General features: G+C 36.5%; 4 protein-coding genes across 4 annotated transcripts; 2 read left to right on the forward strand and 2 right to left on the reverse strand.

Annotated features, from left to right (window-relative positions):
- Nucleotides 1–358: 358 nt before the first annotated feature.
- LOC135079695 (gamma-tubulin complex component 4) lies at nt 359–7,378 on the reverse strand. The gene is made up of 12 exons (XM_063974306.1): nt 7,191–7,378; nt 6,990–7,122; nt 6,580–6,874; nt 4,945–5,122; nt 4,456–4,661; nt 4,190–4,316; nt 3,923–4,079; nt 3,690–3,830; nt 3,178–3,352; nt 2,167–2,368; nt 1,758–1,921; nt 359–819 (listed from the first exon to the last, which is right to left on the reverse strand). The coding sequence occupies exons 1-12, from the start codon at nt 7,257–7,259 to the stop codon at nt 657–659; spliced, it is 2,010 nt and encodes a 669-aa protein (XP_063830376.1). The 5' UTR covers nt 7,260–7,378; the 3' UTR covers nt 359–656.
- A 396-nt stretch (nt 7,379–7,774) lies between these two features.
- Nucleotides 7,775–12,225, forward strand: LOC135079972 (uncharacterized). Its single transcript, XM_063974620.1, has 7 exons — nt 7,775–8,083; nt 8,179–8,362; nt 8,464–8,651; nt 8,729–8,932; nt 9,059–9,349; nt 9,436–9,619; nt 9,703–12,225. The coding sequence occupies exons 1-7, from the start codon at nt 7,948–7,950 to the stop codon at nt 11,783–11,785; spliced, it is 3,270 nt and encodes a 1,089-aa protein (XP_063830690.1). The 5' UTR covers nt 7,775–7,947; the 3' UTR covers nt 11,786–12,225.
- A 104-nt stretch (nt 12,226–12,329) lies between these two features.
- LOC135079973 (lipoma-preferred partner homolog) lies at nt 12,330–14,880 on the reverse strand. Its single transcript, XM_063974621.1, has one exon. It carries the CDS (start codon nt 14,641–14,643, stop codon nt 13,237–13,239), a length of 1,407 nt encoding a protein of 468 aa, XP_063830691.1. The 5' UTR covers nt 14,644–14,880; the 3' UTR covers nt 12,330–13,236.
- Nucleotides 14,881–15,295: 415 nt separating this feature from the next.
- On the forward strand, nt 15,296–18,683 carry LOC135079975 (tRNA selenocysteine 1-associated protein 1). The gene is made up of 6 exons (XM_063974623.1): nt 15,296–15,456; nt 15,724–15,855; nt 16,147–16,375; nt 16,641–16,855; nt 17,546–17,708; nt 18,448–18,683. The coding sequence occupies exons 1-6, from the start codon at nt 15,430–15,432 to the stop codon at nt 18,567–18,569; spliced, it is 888 nt and encodes a 295-aa protein (XP_063830693.1). The 5' UTR covers nt 15,296–15,429; the 3' UTR covers nt 18,570–18,683.
- Nucleotide 18,684: the final 1 nt, after the last annotated feature.

Raw genomic sequence — 18,684 nt, forward strand, 5'->3', positions numbered from 1 at the left:
ACTACGAATAGATATCTGTGACGAATAGGCTTTCCATCCATCCGAACACAGAGCACGTATAATATTATAATAGTCATCCGAATTAACTCGGGATTTTTGGTATTTTCATATCCTGCTTAGTTTTATCACGGTTTTATGTTAGAGAACTTCAAAAGTAACTTTTTTTTAATATAACTATTTGTTAGTTTAATTTTAAAGGAATAACTTTCGAGAAATAATAATAAGAAACGAGAACCGTATTCCAAAATAGAGAGATTTAGTAAAAACGCCACATTTATAATTTACCAACTTTATTGAGTAAACAAGTATCACATCACATTTGTTATAGAATATTATTGGTATAGAAATATTACTTCTATTAACTTGTGAATTTAATTTTAATTAGCTGATAATATGGCACTGTATGCAAGATTACATTTCTCATATAAAAACTAAATAACCTATCGGATTTTACAAGGACAGTAACAGACAAAACTTGTTATTTTCTAGGAGATTTGAAAAAAGACCTATCTTTTCATGTTACAGCATGTTAATCAATCAATTTTATTGTTACGGATACAAAACAACGTTTTTTTCTTCTTTCTTCGATCACACATAGAATCTCGAATGGTGACCAACCGACAGCAATTCCATTTCTAAGCTCTAGATTCTCGAGTTTAATACCGCAACATATTAGTAACGGACTGAGTGAGCTGCGCTTCACCGCTGAGCCAACGGTTGTAGTCCAATCGCATCAGCAGCCGAGCTAGAAACACCCCGCACGGCCGGTCGCGCAGTGAAACTAGCAACTGCATCAGTTGTTTCACTAGTTTGTTGAACCTGAAACAAAAGTATATTTAGTAATTTAGTATGACTGACATAGCCCGCAGAATCGCTAAAATCAAGTGGCAGTGGGCGGGGCACATAGCTCGAAGAGCTGATGGCCGCTGGGGCAGGAAAGTTCTTGAATGGCGACCACGAGCTGGAAGACGTAGCGTGGGCAGGCCTCCCACTAGGTGGACCGACGATGACTTGTGACGAAGTCAAAATTGTAAGGAATTATGTCTGAAACTACTGAAGAGACATTATAAGGTTTGAGTTCCTATTCGCACACAAGCATCGCACAAGTCCTGCGTAATATCTTTAAGCAGGTACTTCAAACTATTTTTCTTCCAAAAAATCTTACTGATCAACAAAATCTTTGCTAAGTTACTGACTGTATACAGTCAGCATCAATTAGTTCGTGACACCCAAAGTAGCCAATAAGTTCGCAACACGCAAACAAAGATGTTACATTTGGAATAAGGTTGTGTTGTCAACTTTTTTACCAAGTTGAAAGCGGTTTTCGAATATTTAAATTTTTGACAACCGCCCGCGTTGCAACTGCTTTGAAACTGCGCTGCTTTCAGTGTGCCTCAGCCACGCTGCAACTGACCCGCACTGCTTCTGACCCGCGTTTGGTCTGTGGAAGCCTTAAATATTCGACGCGCTGCTACCGCCCTGCGTCCGGTGTGTCATGCTACTATGGCCGCCATAGTAATACAACAGCGCGGGCCCGCGTTCGCGCCGCTTCTGTCCCGCACCCGCGCCGCCTCGTTTGTCGTTCGGCAGTTGCAGTGCGGCGCGGTTGGAGCGCGGGCCCGCGTTCAAATTTGGTGTGACACACTTCAAAGAGTTTCTTGTATTACAACTTGCGCGGGCCCGCGTTTGGTCTGTGGAAGCCTAGTGTTACCAAACAGCAAAATATTATGAAGACAAAAATTAAAACATCACATTACCTATCTGAAAACCCTCTGATATAATAATCTTCCGCCTCTTTATCGGACGCGAAATCTCCCATACTGCAGAAGGAGTGGCAGAGTTTGAGGAGCTCCATGATGTTGCAGAACACTGGGTTGTTTATGGAGTCGGTGGTGTCGCCGGAGCAATCGCTCTCTTGGGACTGGAAGTTAGAAAAAGTACTTTAAAATAATAATAGAAAAGATTTTGTTACACGCAAAAGTTACATAACAGATTATTGAGATGTAATTCATTTGACTAAAAAATTCAAAATCTTAGTGAAATTAATATTGTGTGTAACCTTTTCGGATTTGTTGCCCATGATATAAATAATTTGGAACAGGATATTATAGCTACTGGAAAGTCTGTAAAACATGTAAGTAGCTAAGCTAGCTCTAACTAACTCACCGAAGTGACAGTCAAGAACGACTGGCTCAGTACATCAGCGAGGAAAGTTGCATGCGCCTTTTTCAGTTTCTCAAAATCATTAGTCCGGTCGATTGCGTCCATCAATCGAGAGAAGTTTGTCTCCAAGACGTCCGCTTGCAAGTAGTGTTGTAGGTTGTCCATTAGAAACATCAGTTTGTTATGCAGTTGGCACATTTGGAAGCTGTAAATAAAAATGAAAAAATTACAGTTTTAATCAAAATTATAAGGCAAAGCTTAATGTAATTTTTATACCATTTCGTCAAGGGATGGCCTTATTTAAAAACATTTTGTATGCCAGCTAAAGCATAGGCAACATAGCGAATCGGCGTGGCGTTAGCATATCATACAATTTAAAAATCGGAATGTGAGAACAAGGGTGTTAAAGGTATGGCTCCAGTATAGTGGCGAATTTACCAATAGTCTGGACCCTAGAGTAGCAAACGACCTACCGAATTTTACAGACCAATATTTGACCTTGCGTGTGTTAGGCTGCCAAAACTGGCCAAGTTTGGACCTATTGCGCATACAGCAGGTGTAGGCGGTGTAGCGGCCACTTGAAGTCGTAGAGGACGACGCTCGCCCAGCCGCCTACTGGAGTCTATGACCTCCACTGACCTGCCTAACTGGCTAAGTTTGGACCTATTGCGCATACAGCAGGTGTAGGCGGTGTAGCGGCCACTTGAAGTCGTAGAGGACGACGCTCGCCCAGCCGCCTACTAGAGTCTATGACCTCCACTGACCTGCCTAACTGGCTAAGTTTGGACCTATTGCGCATACAGCAGGTGTAGGCGGTGTAGCGGCCACTTGAAGTCGTAGAGGACGACGCTCGCCCAGCCGCCTACTGGAGTCTATGACCTCCACTGACCTCCCTAACTGGCTAAGTTTGGACCTATTGCGCATACAGCAGGTGTAGGCGGTGTAGCGGCCACTTGAAGTCGTAGAGCACGACGCTAGCCCAGCCATCTACTAGAGTCTATAACCTCCAATGACCTGGTGGCCTGCTTGTAAGTCTTCCACAACGCATGCAAGTCGTGCTGCGTCTTCTTGATGCGCAGCAGCAGCCGGAACATGTCGTTGTAGCGCGCCAGCACCTCTGGAGTGAACAGCAGGTGAAGCGGCCACTTGAAGTCGTACTTGAGGACAATACTCGACCAGCCGTCAGCTACTGGAATATAAAAGTACTCGTTTATTCATATCCATTACCAATCTAATGATGGTAATGCTCAACCAACGCTTAACTACACCTCGTTTATTTTAGCTATGGGTCTACCGTGCGTCGAAAACCCGTCGCATTTACGTCACATTGTGCTGTTCATACTATTTTACGATACAGACGCGGGCATACGCCCGCGCGTGTTGAGCGTAGGCCCTGAGAGGCACCGGTCTTCCCAACATGGGGAGTGTAAGGATAATAAATTTTTTACCTCTAGTAAATTAGGGAGGATTATCCCCTGCAATGAAGAAAATTTCGTCATAAGGGACTGTTATTTTAAAATAGGTACCTGTACTGCTGTCATCCTCAATGGTGGAATTGGCTGAGATGTTGGGCTTTACATAGGGCAACTCAAAACTGAATTTCTCAATATCTGCGCTGTTACTGAGAAATACTGCTCTAGCAGCAAGTTGGAAGGCATGGTTCATGTCTGGAAATTAGAAAAAATATGGATTTTAATTATAAGAAGATAAGAAGCAAAATACAATGGCAATACTATCTGGCTTACTAATTTAATATTACCTCTAGTAGCAGTTCTCGTGGTTGGTTTCTCTAATATATGGGCAGTTAGACGTAACAACTCGAGGAATAGTTCACCTCGACCAAGTAGGTAGAAGTCTTTCATTAGACGCACTTCGTGAATCAATTCGGCTTCTTCCACTGCTACATTCCATAAGTGCTGAAATAATTGATTTATTAATAGCCCCTTCATTGGGTAAGAATCATTGATTTTTAACCTTAAAATTAAAGCCATAAAGTTCATTGCATTATACTAGTCATTTTTCTCACCTTAGTAACACATTCCTTGATTTCTCTAACAACACTTCTTAAAGTTGCTACTTCAAAGACTTCTGGATTCTTCAGCTTTTGTAATTTTGTATGAAACTCTGCTTCTTTTTCCTCCCAAATGGTAAATCTGACAAAATACATGTACAGTACATAATTAATTAAGTTTAGTTCATTATGTTCCTGGCCAAGGCCTGTTCTTTGTGAATGATTTTTAGAGAATATTCCCTTTCAAATATTGCTATTAAATAAAGTAATGAGAAACCAACCTTCTAGAATCAGCTCCACACTTCTGGTGTGGTATCACAGGCCTTGTGATAAAACAATTACTTCTTTTGATTTTCTTTGGGTCATAACTAAACAGAATCACTGTCTTCCCAATGAATAGGACTTCCTGGGCCAGTGATAGAGGTATAAAATATGGTATCATGTTCGCGTTTAGATGGTAACCACAATCTAAAGTTGTGTCTTGTAACTGAAAGCATTTAAAAATTAACATGTACATAAATTCTTCTTTCTTCTTCTTACTGTATTTTGACAGATTACTAGATAGGAGATATTATAATAACAACTATTCTCTAGGTTGCTGGCTGATATTGCTTTATAGCAACATAGCAATAAGACTGCCACAATTTTCTCTTCTTATTTGGTGTTTTATAAAGCCTCTTCTATCTAATAGTTGACTGTCATTTTGACTACATCAGCATTAAACCAATTAATATTAAATGCAAAATGATGTCCAATGTTATTTTACTCACTGTAGATATGAGTGACTTATCACAAGTATTAGTTGAAGGCGATGAGAGGAATGTGTCTGAGGATTCATCTTTTTGGTTGCGGAAGATAAAAAATTCTTGGTATGGGTCTCTTAATTCACCGTAAAGCAGCCAAGTGCAAAGTTGGTTGATAAATACTTTATTGACACAGGAAAATATCCTGAAAGATTAAGAAGAAATGAGGATCATTTCGATTTTTAGCTGTGAATGCAGATTTATAGGGCTAAGAAATCCTTAATACACAGTCCAAAAATTTTTGTTCTACGACAAAAACTGACGAAGTTATGGCCAAATTACTAAAAAAGTTCACTGACCGCCCGGCGCGGGGACAATGACGTCACTATATCCGATCCGAACGCTGCCGGCGTACTGCGTGGATAGAAAATATTTTTTTCTAGCCAAATTATCAGTTTTAGAGAAAAACTTGTAATGACATTTATTCATCAGAATAAAGTAAGCTATCGATAGGTAATTTTTAAAAATAGAAATCCATACGCTCATACGATTCAATGGAACGCAGAGACGCGATTGGGGTCTCCGCGGTGGTATATTTGGCGATTTATTCAAATAAAGTGTTCATAAGTGTTGTTGGAGTCATATCTTCTTCCAAGTAAAATATAAAAATGTATAAGTATTAATTTATTTACTTCTAACAATAAGGTATAGCTGAGGCAGATACACTCTGCCTAGGCTACAAGACATTGCTATGAAGATCATTTCGATGTACACGCAATACCTACCTGTTATTTAGTTTTTCTGAGTTAAACCTACGTACCTACCTATCTATTCGCCGTTCCCATGGGCGGGCCAGCTGCTGCAGGAAAGGACAGCTGCTCCCTCCTGGAAATCTATTTAATCTTAGCCTAGAAACTGGGTATGACTCCCCCGCCCCCCTCCTCTCCCCAGGTCATAAGCTGGGCATGACTTCCCCCTCGGCCAGAAGTTGGGTATAATATACCCCCCCCCCCCCCCCCCCCCCCAGGCCCGAAACTGTCAAGTCATACCCAGTTTCGGGGTCACCCTCCCCCTCCCCCCAGGCCATAAGCATAAGCTGGATATGACTCCCCTTCGGCCAGAAGCTGGGTATGACACCCCCCCCATGCCAGAAACTGGGTATGACTTGACCCCCCCCCCCCCCCCCTCCCCCCAGGCCAGAAGCTGGGTAAGGCTAGCCCCTCCCCCCAGCCCATAAGCATAAGCTGGGTATGACTCCCCCCCAGGCCAGAAACTGGGTATGACTTGTGGTGACTACTGGTCAATAGGTTACTTTATTTTGATGAATAAATGTTATTAAAAGTTTTTTTCTAAAACTGATAGTTTAGCTGGAAAAAAATATTTTCCATCCCAATAGTACGCCGACTGCGCTCGATTCGGATATAGTGACGTCACGCGGCCCTGCGTACGTTGACTTTTAGCGGCAAAAACGGCCTATGTTTATTACTTAATATCTTCGTAAGTAATGGTCTGATTTGGATAATTCAAAAAGATATATCTTTCTTATGTCTTAAAGATTAACGTAGATACTAGTTTTATTGAATTTTCTACAACAGTACTGATCCTCATTGTAGTTTACATCTTGAATACAGTAATAGACAAATGAATATTTTTTTATCTTACTTGACAACGGCTTCATGCACCATCTCATTTCCATTGAGAATATACTGCTGTATCAAGCTTAAGATCTGGCAGCCTACCAGTCTTCTCTCTTTGATGGTGACAATCAACTTATTTAATGTGTTAAAAAGGCCCCGGTATTTTTCAACATAACTGTATACAAATGACAGTGTGTAGTTGTGGTTACCAATTACGAGGCTCTCGACTTCAACCAAAGTCTTTTTGTATGACTGCAGAACCTCAGCTATACCTTCACTAAGCGCTTGGGCATACAATCCGTATGATCTGAGACCTGAAACTGAAGTAAAATGTTCTAATTTAAAGAATAAGTAGTGTACACTTCAGAATTATATTTTAATTATGTCGCGAAGGTAAAAACATAATCTTAAAAGCTTCAAAATATTGTTAATTACCTGTTTGCGATTTCCTAGACTGAAATCCAGTGAGTTCTAAAAAATTTTGTATTTTCTGATGACTCTTGGCTATATCACAGATTCTGCCGTATATTTCTGCGTCACCTTGCTCAGCAAACATTTCTGAATTGTTCTGAAATTATTAACTTGATATCATCCCAGTTGAAACTTAGAAAACAGAGCTTATAAGTACCTACTTACACTATTTGTATAGTCGACTTCTTCTTCTTCAGTATAATTCCATAGTATTAGAAGGGCGTCTTGCATCATAATTGCAAACTCACTGTTAACTATTATTGATAAATGTTGATAATAAGACTTTCGTATTGTATTGTTATTTTTATTTGACAATGTACAAACAAAACAAACCGAAACAAACAGTAATTTACCCCCCCCGCACCCGTGCCCCCGTCGTCCAGTCGCCGTATTTTAATCTTCATTCTCTTTGTTTCTATTGGCTCTACTGTCTTTGAAAAATACAACCAACCAATAGCAATCATTGAACAATACAATTGCTCAAAAGAATGAACTTTTAGTAAATCGTAATCGAATTAGGTAGCACAGCAGCACAACACTATAAATGTCAGATCAACGGGGTCTACTAAGCAAATCTGTAATTTCACCCGTTGTATCTATCTCTGTCGAACACGGTAGTATTGTGGAGTAAGTGAAAGAGACGGAATACATAAAAATTAATAAACAGAGTCGGACCTTAAAAGCTCTGAGCGGCGAAGTAAAAAGTTACTTCATTCATTCATTTTTTCATCAAAACTTACCTGCTGCAACTTGCGCATGCGCCGATGCCTTCTGATTGGTTGATATTATTATTTTAATATGCTCGGACTTCGGCTTCTTGAAGTGGTTTCTTGATACCAGTTTGTAAAACAAGCTTTTATTTGTCATTAAGTAGTGAGTTAGGATTTCTTTTCTTTTAAAATGTTTTATTGAATGAAAAAGAATGGCAGAAGCTTGTAGATTAGGTTTACCAAAATCAGACAACAAACTAACTATTTCTCAAGAAGAAAACTTTTGTGTATTAAGTGTTCTGTGTGTGTTTATTTCACTTGTTACTATACTTGCAGATTTGACTACAGGTACGTTACTGATGTGTAATGAAATTGTAAAAAAGCTGTTACTGATTACTATTTTGTAAATTATTTTCATATAAATTGACCATTTCAATTTTCAGATATTTTGGTATTCGCAGAATATTGTAATGATGGTCATATCTACTGGGCGATCCCAACATTAATATTTATTATTACACCAAATTTATTAATAAATATTTTTTCAATAAGGTGGTATGTTATTGATCATAAATCCGACGCAAAACACTGGCTTACACATTTATGTCTTGGTGGTTTACTTGAGAGGTAATTTAACATTTATAATTATTTATGAACATGAAAACTTACAAAAATGCATAGTATTTATTGTAAAACACAATAACCCAGATGATATTCATTGATTTCAGATACATAGTATATTTACACAAAGTTTTTGCTTGCAAAAATTTGGAATCATTAAAAACTCAAAAACTATTTTCACAGAGAAATGATTTGAGTTTATTGCATTTTCTGTATATTTTCACGGGAACGGTTCCTCAAGTCATACTACAATCTTACGCAATTGTAATATTAAATGAAAACTATTATACTAAAGGTAAACCTTAACTTTAGTTCTCTAGTGTTTTGTCAAGTATTTTTGAAATATTAAGTACCTATTTGTTTATTTTTCAGCATTTGCTCTTACAGCGTCTATAGCATCAATTGTGTGGGGTTGTGCCACATACATCTACAGCATTTTAATTTTTTCTAATGATGTTTTTCATTGGAAATCTCTGTTATTACAACTAATATGGCACTTTAGTATGCTCCTTGGGAGGATTTCAAGCATTTTATTATTTACTGTAATTTTTGGAATATGGACTCTAATACCCTTAGGTAAGAACCCGTGCTCAGTAAGTACAAACACTATTTTGATTTGGTACTTTTCTAAAACTTTGAATAAAAAAATAATTATAATTTAGTTAATTAAGTTTTATCAATTATTATTTTCTATTGTTGCAGGTTTACATTGGTCTGCTATGACTTTTTGGATTATTATCCAAAAAACTACTTTTTGTTCAAATAAACTGGAAGAAACTCTTTACAATGTTGTGATGGGATTTGTTTATTGCTTTTGTTACATCAATTTAAGGGAAGGCCAAACACGTTATCGTATTCTGACTTTTTATACATTGATCGTAACTCAAAACCTGGGAAGTTTATTTTTGTATGTTATGATATCTGATATAGGACGGCAACAGAAGCCATGGTCAATCACATGTACGGTGTTTCTTATAGGAGGAACATTCATAGGCAAGTGTTAGAATATATTTTTTTTAAAATTACTTGTACTTGTGTTAATCCGCTGGGATGTTTATTAATGAATATTACTTTTATAGGTTTATGTTCGATGATATTTTACTATAGATATTTTCACTCAAAGGGTCCAATAGAGTGGAAACTTCCTCATGAAGACCTTGAGTTAAATAATAAAACAACAAGAACGAATCCTAGCAATTTAGGAATTAGCAACTTGAGATGTTTTAAAAGTTCGCAGAAAGAACCTACTCAAATTAAAAACAGGTAGGTACTTTTTGCATTAATTTGTGCGTTGAAAGTAACCAGTTAAATCGTTTTATATATATTTTTATTCAATACTGTTGCAGTGATATATCTCCAATTCCTGATCAAGAATCTAGAAATGATACGCAAAATGCTGATAAAAATTTTCTTTTAGACCACTGGATAGCAAGGTCTGGTACGCCCACATTTTCTTCTGTGCCTATAGGCAATAACAGCATGGATGTATCAAGTGTTGAATTTTACACTGTTGAGAATACACCTCAGGTTATGACACAAAACGAAGATAATGATGGCGGAACAAATAAAAGAAATACGAAAAACTATAAATTGAAAATATGCTCTCCAACTGAATTAACGTTAAAATTAACGGCGATTGATAATTTAGAAAGTTCGATTGATGAAATTACCTGTAACAATCTCAACTCACAAAAGCGGCGAGGAATTTGTTCATCTGATGAATTGAGAGATGATTTAACAAACATCAACATCGGTATGGTGAACGAAAACTTTATGAAAAGTATAAAAACTGACCACAGCTCTGAAATAAGTCAAGATACAGATGGCTCTAATAAAAAAACTTCTTCGGACTCTATTGATATGGATTTAGATTTAAGTTTTAGTGATATTAATAGTTCTGACATTAATACATTTAATGAAAATATTGTGCAGAAGTTGTGTTTGAGCGCACTAAAAAATATCAAAGTAGGAAATCAGGACGCAGATATAGAAAACATTCAAAGAATAGCATTAGATATTTTAAAAGAAATGTATGCGAAAAAAGGTAAAGGAAAAAACATTCTCAGTGGGGAAACATTTACATCAAAGCAAAGAGACTTGGATACACCGACAGAAATGCTTTCAGTTCACGACTATGAAAATATTTGCGCAGTAAATATTGCGAGGGAAGCATGGGGTCTTCGGTCATGGAATGGCTATTCAGATATAGAAAATTGGTTACACGATGGAAGTGTAGTGAGAGATAGACGACGAGATACACTCACTTCAGGTAGCTCTGAAATAAGCAGTTGCTTATCTCAGGAATTAAAAAACGCTATATTATCTGCTTCACCTTTTCCTAAAAAAGCACCAACTTATTCAAATGTGTTTGTGAAATTCGAAAGAAGTAGTCAAGAAGATTATGTGAATGCTGTAATTTGTCACTCTAATGATGACACCTTTTTAGCAAAACCATGCATGACCGATATTAGCAAAGATCCTAATCATTTGGAGCCTATCATGGAAGAACTTGATGATTTGTGTGATAAAGATCAGCCATGTAAGAAGAGGTTGAATTCTGAAAGTTCTTTGGTTGCTACGATTGATGAGATAAGGAAAGCAACTGTGACTAACTCTCCCAGAAACTTATATCATAGAAGAGAGCACATGTGGGACTCCCCACAGTTCGACGCATCCGTAAAAATAGGGTCAACACTGAAAAGGGCTTTGTGGAAGGAACCGTCTAAATTTAATTCCAGTAACATTATGGAATCTTTACCAGAAAAAGAAAATATTTTCAACTTGCCGCATGGCATAAAAAATGATCAACTCCAAAAAGACTTAAATTTATCTAGTGCATCCATATCTCAAGACAGTAATAATTCAGAAATAGGGATATTATACAACCGAAATATGAAACGTCGTATGAAATCTAATATGATGACTACTAAAACCCAACCTAAGAAAATAAATAATAAATCAGAACACAATCTTCAAGATTTATCCAATAAAGACATTGACTTACTTTGGCAAATTGTTACTGAAAATACAGGACCACATAGTTCAGCAGAAGATTTATCGTCGAATCGTATTTCAACTTCTTTACAGTCTTTAATTCAAAAAGACGCAAGTTCTAATAGTGAAAATGGTGGACCTACTCCTAAAATGAACAATATTCATAAAAAAGGGACAAAAGGTCGACCTAGACGGAAATTTTCCATTTTAAGAGAGCGGTTTGAACCAAGAATCAGTCTTAATTCGGATGAAGAAATATTATATCATTGTTCGGAAAATCTACCGAGCCATTTGGAGTCCATTGTTCATGTTAAAAATAATTTCAGCACAAGTTCTGATAAATGTGTTGACGGCTATTTAACATCTAAACCTGACAGTAAAGTATTAAATAGAAATAAGCAGGAAAATGTTTTAATATCGCCAAAACATTTGTAAAATAAAGACACTTCACGATTTTTCGAGTCGATAATACTTTTAGGTAACTTAGATGTTATACAATTTTTGTTCCTATTTTGCATTATTCAATTTTACAATTTACTAGCTAGCAGCATAGGCTGATATGTGATGATAAGTCATTATCAACTCGGATCTCATGGGGAGTATTAGTCAAAATATTCATTTTATTTTAATGATTCTATAATAGAGCAAGCTAAAATTAAGTGCATGATTGCTTCCATTACTTAGTCGATAAACTAGATAGGTATATTAAAGTTATAAAAATACTGTGATGTATGTGCCTTTTGTATTGAAAAAATTGCCAGTATTTTGGATAGTTGAATTAGAATCGGATTTAAGTAACTTACATTAGGGAAATTACTGTTGAACGATGCAATTTTGTTTAATTACTTTATTCTGGTATTGTTTGTATTACTGAGGATCTCTATTGCATAGCATAATTTTAGAATACAATAGTATTTTAAACTTCATTCCCTTAATAACTTTATGTAGGATAGTAGACATAAGCTAATTGAAATAAAACTTTTGATACAAGCAATATTTTATTATTTCAAATATAATTTCACATTGATAGCTGCAAACAGTTTAAAACATTGTAATTATAAATACAATAAATTAATATTAGCATTTTGAAAATGCGTTGTTACTTCTTAACAACTATAAACATCATCTCATTTTTATCACAATATTTTATGAATTTATATCTTAATTTACTAACTTTGATCGCCCGCTGCGCGAGCGAACAAAGGATAGTTTATAATAAGTAACTATAAATTATAATTAAATGATAAAAATAAATAAAACCAACTTTTTTCTTATTATCATTAATTAATATTCAATTAACAAAGTAAAATTGATTATTAAAAATATAAATAAAAACAGAACAATGCAAAAATCTGCCATTGTTGTTTTTTTTAGAAAATAAATTGTTATAACTTTTTGTGGAATCAAATAAATTATAAATGCAAATTAAGTTCGTTCAGTCTTTCAATCGGAACAATTATTTTGATTTTAACATTCAATTATTATTATTATTCGAAAACATTTTCCATTGTGTAGATAAAAGCTGGCGAATGTAGGTAGGTACACTAAAGTCGACGTAAGAGAGTCCTACCTAGCTACCTACAGAGCTAAGTTTAATTATTATAATTATGCTATTTTTACTTTGTAACATACATGATTATTATCTTTCCTTGCCTACAGATTTACCTATTAGGTATCTTATGGCTTAATTTTAAATGGCCTCTTATTAAATAAAATCCCTAGTCCATTTTATTCGTTCGTTTCAGCCAAATGACGTCCATTGCTGGACAAAGGCCTCCCCCAAGGTTTTCCATAATGAGCGGTATATTCCATTTTATAAATGTAAAGTATAATATTTATTTTTTAAAAGCTTGAAACTCGAAATAATGATCTTATTAAAAAAAAACTCATAGATCAGTCGTCATTACATTGGTTAGAAGGCGTACACGGTGAGCATTACATTCTTTACATAAGATGTGGTCATCAAGTGGATAGCATCCACGTCCAACAGCTTCAGAGGAAAGCAAAAGGCCACAATCTTCACAACGATAACAATGAACATGAAAGCTGCGATCCAAAGCCACAACTCTAACTGTTTCTTCTTCGCCTTCCTCTGGCATTATTGGAAGTTCACAAACACAACAGCGTGGAGCAAATTTCTTATGAAAATCTTCAATGCAATGAATTTGATTCATTGCATCAACTGTAAATGGTACGCCATCGAGGCTTTTTCTGCATACAATGCACGTAAAGCATGAAGGATGATAAGGATTCCCTGTAGCTCGCAATATGCGGTCTAGAATCGGTTTATTACAAACTGAACATTTCTCCAAAATCTCGTAATAGTCATTTTCACAATATGGCTCTCCTTCAACTGCGTGAAAGGTTTTGCCCTGTAATTTTATGTTACACCGATAGCAACAAAAACAATCCACATGATACATATTTCCCATTGCGGTGCAGCCAGAGCCTTCTCCAACGACTTTTTCGTTACACTTGATGCAAATTCCAAAAACATCTAAGTCTTGACTATCAGTGATTGATTTCACCAAAAGATCTGTTAGGGCATCCACTTCTTGTTCTTTTGGTAATGGTTTGACTGGATTTGGAGAATTAGTACGAAAGTTTTGAATGGAGTTGTTTCTTGCGATGTTATTTTTGGAATGTGGTTGAGGATTGATTGGTTCGTAGAGTGACTCATAAGTTGATGCTTGAGAGACCCCATATTCAGGATATTCATTTTGGTATGTTGGATACACTCTGTCTGGATTATAATTTAAATTTGTGGTAGCTCGTACTAGTTCGCTATAATTAGAACTAACTGGAGATGGTGGTGGTAATATTTCTTCGTTGTTTTGATTTGCATTATAATGTTTTGGTTGTAACAAGTGTAATGCAGGAGGTGGTGGTGGTGGTGGCGGTGGCAAATCATCATCAGTTCGTCGATAAGTTGGAACATTGCTATATGTGGTGTTGTAGGAAATTGGTTTTCCAGCAACAGGCTTATAAGTATTGCCTGGAAGAGTTGCAAATTGACTTACGTTTGCATATTCCTTAATGGCTGGGCGATTAACCCCACTTGTGTTGCTATATGTATGAGCGTTATTATTCAGCGAAATATCAAGTTTTGTAGAATATGACGGTTCACGTAGATTACCGACTGCAGTACTATAGGGCACTTGTGGTTGAGCTTTCTTTTTTGGTGGCACAGCTGGTGGCATTTTCTTAATTTTGCCCGGCGTATTTATTTCCTTAGCCATTTGTAAATCTGCTAATTGTTTTTCTAAGGCATCCATGTTATCAAGACGCGACATTTCATAAATAATTATGTAATTAATATGACTCACAATATCATAAAATGAATGTTGAAATCTCTTCAGTCAATCACTAATATATATTTGATTAATATTTACTATCATAAACTCGGTATAATAATTATGAACACACCTTTCACTTAATTAATACTAAAATTTTGTACAATTTTCCAAAAACCATATTACTTTCTTTGTACTGTTTCTTGAAGAAGTTGTGAATGATGATGATGACATCATTTTTGGATTTGACACTCACATCCTTCACTTACAAAGTTATCAAAAATGACATTGACAGGAGGGCGCTACTATCAATACTGGATTAGTTCCAATTTTTGCCACTTTGGACCACACGAAGTGTGTCCCTTTTGGGAATATAACAGGAGGGCGCTACTATCAGTACAAATTTTTGCCATTTGACGTTTCAGAATCGTTGAACTATACCAATTTTTATTTTAAAGTATCCATTTTATAGCAATAATTAAAAACTTGATAATACAATTTTAAATTAAAATAACACTTTTTAGTTATTTTGCTGAGTCGAGTTTTTCGATTACGCACACTGCGGCCGCACTAATGTTTCTTTTTTCTGCCATTCACTCATTCATCGTAATCATCGTCGTCGTTCACTCATCATTCATTCAGTTCAGAAAAAATCAAATCATTCATCAGCAGTGCACGATTTTGTGATTTTTGTCAAGTCGAATTTTAATTTATTACGAATTTATTAATTACCTTTTACGCATTGGATTAAAATTAGAATAAAAAGTGTTCATAATTTAATAAAAAATGCAGTGCCAATTATGGATGGGCAGTGTAAGTACCATTTCAGAAAGTAACTGTCTGTAAACATTTTGAAAGTCCCATTATTTTGTAAACAGTCACAACAATTTTTTAGAATCGTTTATATTAAAAATTATCACTTCTATTCTTTCATCCCACTGAAAAGTCTTTTCTTCAAAATTTTCAGCATTAAATATTAGGTCCTAACCTATAACTTGGACCATTTTTGTATGGATTATCAATCTATAAGCAATGTTAGGAATACTAACTAAGGATCTATTTTCATTCCTTTTCTTATAGTTGGAGCCCAATATGACAGAGAGCTTCATAATGGCTGCATTCCATCGTATGGGACAGCGTCCATTAGCAGTAAAAGTGATGAGAAATAAGTTTACAGGTGAACCAGCTGGATATGCGTTTGTTCACTTCCAGGTAAGTACACATTTTAATGCAGTCACTCGTACTGATTTTTGCCCGTTAAGAATATAATGTACTAAGATTCCACTTCCAGATTTCATACCAGTGGACTAATGGCATAAATGTTAGTAAAAGGTTAATATATATTGAGGTTCTATGGCCAGGAAACAATAATATTAAATAAGAGTTTGCTTGATTCATCACTTAATATCTTGAAATGCTGGAATTGGTTAAATATTATAAATTTTAAAGAACTGTGGAACTTATTTACATGATATTAATACATACAAACTTAACCATCAACAGACTGATGAAGAAGCAATAGATGCGATGCACAAATTGAATGGCAAACCGATCCCAGGCACGTTTCCTGTAGTCCGATTCAGGTTGAACACAGCATCCAGGGAGGCTCGTGCGAACATGCAACAGGAACGAGAGTTCTCCGTGTGGGTTGGAGACTTGAGCCCTGATGTTGACGATTATTCCTTGTACAGAGTATTTGCAGCAAAGTATAATTCCATTAAAACAGCTAAAGGTAACTTAAATTTCTATCTAGCAAGCTTTTGAGACTTAAACTTAACTTCATAGGGGCTTTGTCACTAGTCTAGAGATCTTTTAGCTCTGTTGCTAAATGTATTTTATTTTCATAAATGATGGCAGCGAAACTAAAGACAGTATTAATAAACAGTGGGATAGCAAAAAACTGAACTTAACATTCTCATGTATCAATTTAGTATTAATTTGACTTGTATTTCAGTAATTATGCCTTTGTAATAATTATGTCTTTCTTTATTTTGCAGTAATACTGGACAGCTCAGGATACACAAAGGGCTATGGTTTCGTCCGATTTGGCAATGAAGATGAACAGCGGAATGCTTTATATGCCATGAATGGATATACTGGATTAGGCAGTAAGCCCCTTAAGATCTGTACCGCAGTGCCCAAGCCCAAAGGCGCTGTGACCACGCCATCGGCCACACCCACAACTGCTAGTGCGACGTACAGCAGCGGGACGGTATGCTTTTTCAATTACAAGTTGCACCAAGCGGGAGTGACATGAATAGCTATGTATAAATGATATTGTATTTGATGTGATAGCTGTTACTGTAGAAACAGCGTACATCTGTAGTTTTCACCCTTGCTAAAGATAAAAATTTCTGCAATGTAAAATAATAATTCATTCAAAACAAAAGAATAAGATCACTTTTCATTAGTAACTTTACTGGCAATAGATGTAATAAAATAAGTAATTTCAGTAGGGCTTATTGGCTTTCTGTCTTCAAAATTATTCATTAATCATTTTTAAAATGTCTTCTTCACATCATAGTCAGCTGAATGGCATCAATTCACTGATCATAAAATTTCATCAAGAAATTGTAATATGTGGCTGGCTTAAACGCCATTAGATCGCCGATAACAGCACGTTGATTTGTCATGAATGCCTGAGAGATTAAAATTAATATTGATTTGAGCTACACGCACACAAACTATAGCTCATGAAACTGCTTCCTCAGCTCATAAAATGTAAAGTTTGCCTCTGAATAGAATACCGAGTATCAGTGTATTTGCAACGTGTGCTTTGCTACCGAGTGAGATTGTTAGAGCATAACTGGTTCGTATAAATAGAGCTTAGAACCATTGCCTCAGCTGTATGGCGTGTCGCCAATTAAATATGCTGAGTACTGACGAACAGTTATGATTATAGGAGTACAACCAATATTATGATCCGTCTGCCTATTGGCAAAATTACTCAGCGTGGTCTGGCTACTATGGGCAGGGCGACCAAGCGGCAGTGGCGCAGGCGCCGGTGGCCGACGCCGCCCAGGCCGCCGCCGTCAAGGCGCAAAATGACGAACTGGCTCTCGTTGGTAAGTGATTATACACAGCACAGGTGGCACCAAGGTTTATACACAATCACGCAGGTATACACTATTTATTTCCCATCGAAGTACCTATGTGGCTAACTTGATCTTCAATCACGAGCAATCCATAAGCTAATATTATGTAGGTGGAGGTATATGGTAGGTGGTGTTTTCCTTGCAGTCTTAACTTTATGTTACTATTTCCTCAGATTAATTTGTGTTAACATGGAATTTTACATGTATAACCCTTTACTGCACAAAGACATCCACGTTAGTTAATTTCCCTCTTAATTTCAAGGTTCTGAGGTAGATAAATAAAACTGATGTATATTCTTCAATGTTTTAAGATACTTTTAGATCTCCATGTATTTGGACTCCTAATTTATTAATTATTTGGTTTTCTGCAGCAACCTGCAGCAGCTCTCCTGCGCCCAGTTAAAAAAGAATACCGTTTCTCTTCTTGTGATATTCCGTCTAATAGACGGTAACAGCGATGCGGACCGCTTTCAAATAAGAGGCGTGAGGAAGCGCTGCAGTGGGCGCAGTGGCGCCACTAAAGTTTTCATACAATTTCTAGAAGCGTAGTTGCAACGCCACTACCGTGACAAGACGTGCGGATGTTGCGCTTCTAGAAATTGTTTGGAAATAAATTATGGTTTAAATCCCGAATTGAGCAGCTTGTGTAAGCGCCTCTTTAAATATCTGTGTATCCAACTATTCTTAGAAATTGTCTTTGTACTTTCAGAGCACAAGAGGACCATAGACGTAGACGCTATGAATTGCGAGTTCCTAAACCCCGAACTGTCTTTGTGGGACAGTCTGGAGTCCTCCCAGTGGCTACCCCACGAGGTTGTCGAAGTTCACTGACAAGAAGACCAATACGAGGTGCTGGATGAGTGATGTGATATTATGCCAGGACCGTAGTGATGTAATGATAAGTTAATTGTAATCTTTATAATAAATATAGAATAAATACATAAAG

Source organism: Ostrinia nubilalis, chromosome 17 (genome assembly GCF_963855985.1).
Source record: "Ostrinia nubilalis chromosome 17, ilOstNubi1.1, whole genome shotgun sequence".
In the NCBI taxonomy this organism is placed as follows: domain Eukaryota; kingdom Metazoa; phylum Arthropoda; class Insecta; order Lepidoptera; family Crambidae; genus Ostrinia; species Ostrinia nubilalis.

What these genes read in the sequence shown, in the direction of transcription:
- LOC135079972 (XM_063974620.1), top strand. Translation starts at nt 7,948, where the DNA reads ATGGCAGAAGCTTGTAGATTAGGTTTACCAAAATCAGACAACAAACTA. An exon ending in CTTGGTGGTTTACTTGAGAG is followed by an intron (nt 8,363 to 8,463) that starts GTAATTTAACAT and finishes CATTGATTTCAG; the next exon opens with ATACATAGTATATTTACACA. An exon ending in TATAGGAGGAACATTCATAG is followed by an intron (nt 9,350 to 9,435) that starts GCAAGTGTTAGA and finishes TTACTTTTATAG; the next exon opens with GTTTATGTTCGATGATATTT.
- LOC135079695 (XM_063974306.1), bottom strand. Translation starts at nt 7,259, where the DNA reads ATGATGCAAGACGCCCTTCTAATACTATGGAATTATACTGAAGAAGAA. An exon ending in GTGCATGAAGCCGTTGTCAA is followed by an intron (nt 5,123 to 6,579) that starts GTAAGATAAAAA and finishes TTAATCTTTCAG; the next exon opens with GATATTTTCCTGTGTCAATA. An exon ending in CGTTCTTGACTGTCACTTCG is followed by an intron (nt 1,922 to 2,166) that starts GTGAGTTAGTTA and finishes TCTAACTTCCAG; the next exon opens with TCCCAAGAGAGCGATTGCTC.
- LOC135079975 (XM_063974623.1), top strand. Translation starts at nt 15,430, where the DNA reads ATGCAGTGCCAATTATGGATGGGCAGT. An exon ending in GCCAATTATGGATGGGCAGT is followed by an intron (nt 15,457 to 15,723) that starts GTAAGTACCATT and finishes CTTTTCTTATAG; the next exon opens with TTGGAGCCCAATATGACAGA. An exon ending in TTCCATTAAAACAGCTAAAG is followed by an intron (nt 16,376 to 16,640) that starts GTAACTTAAATT and finishes TTTATTTTGCAG; the next exon opens with TAATACTGGACAGCTCAGGA.
- LOC135079973 (XM_063974621.1), bottom strand. Translation starts at nt 14,643, where the DNA reads ATGTCGCGTCTTGATAACATGGATGCCTTAGAAAAACAATTAGCAGAT.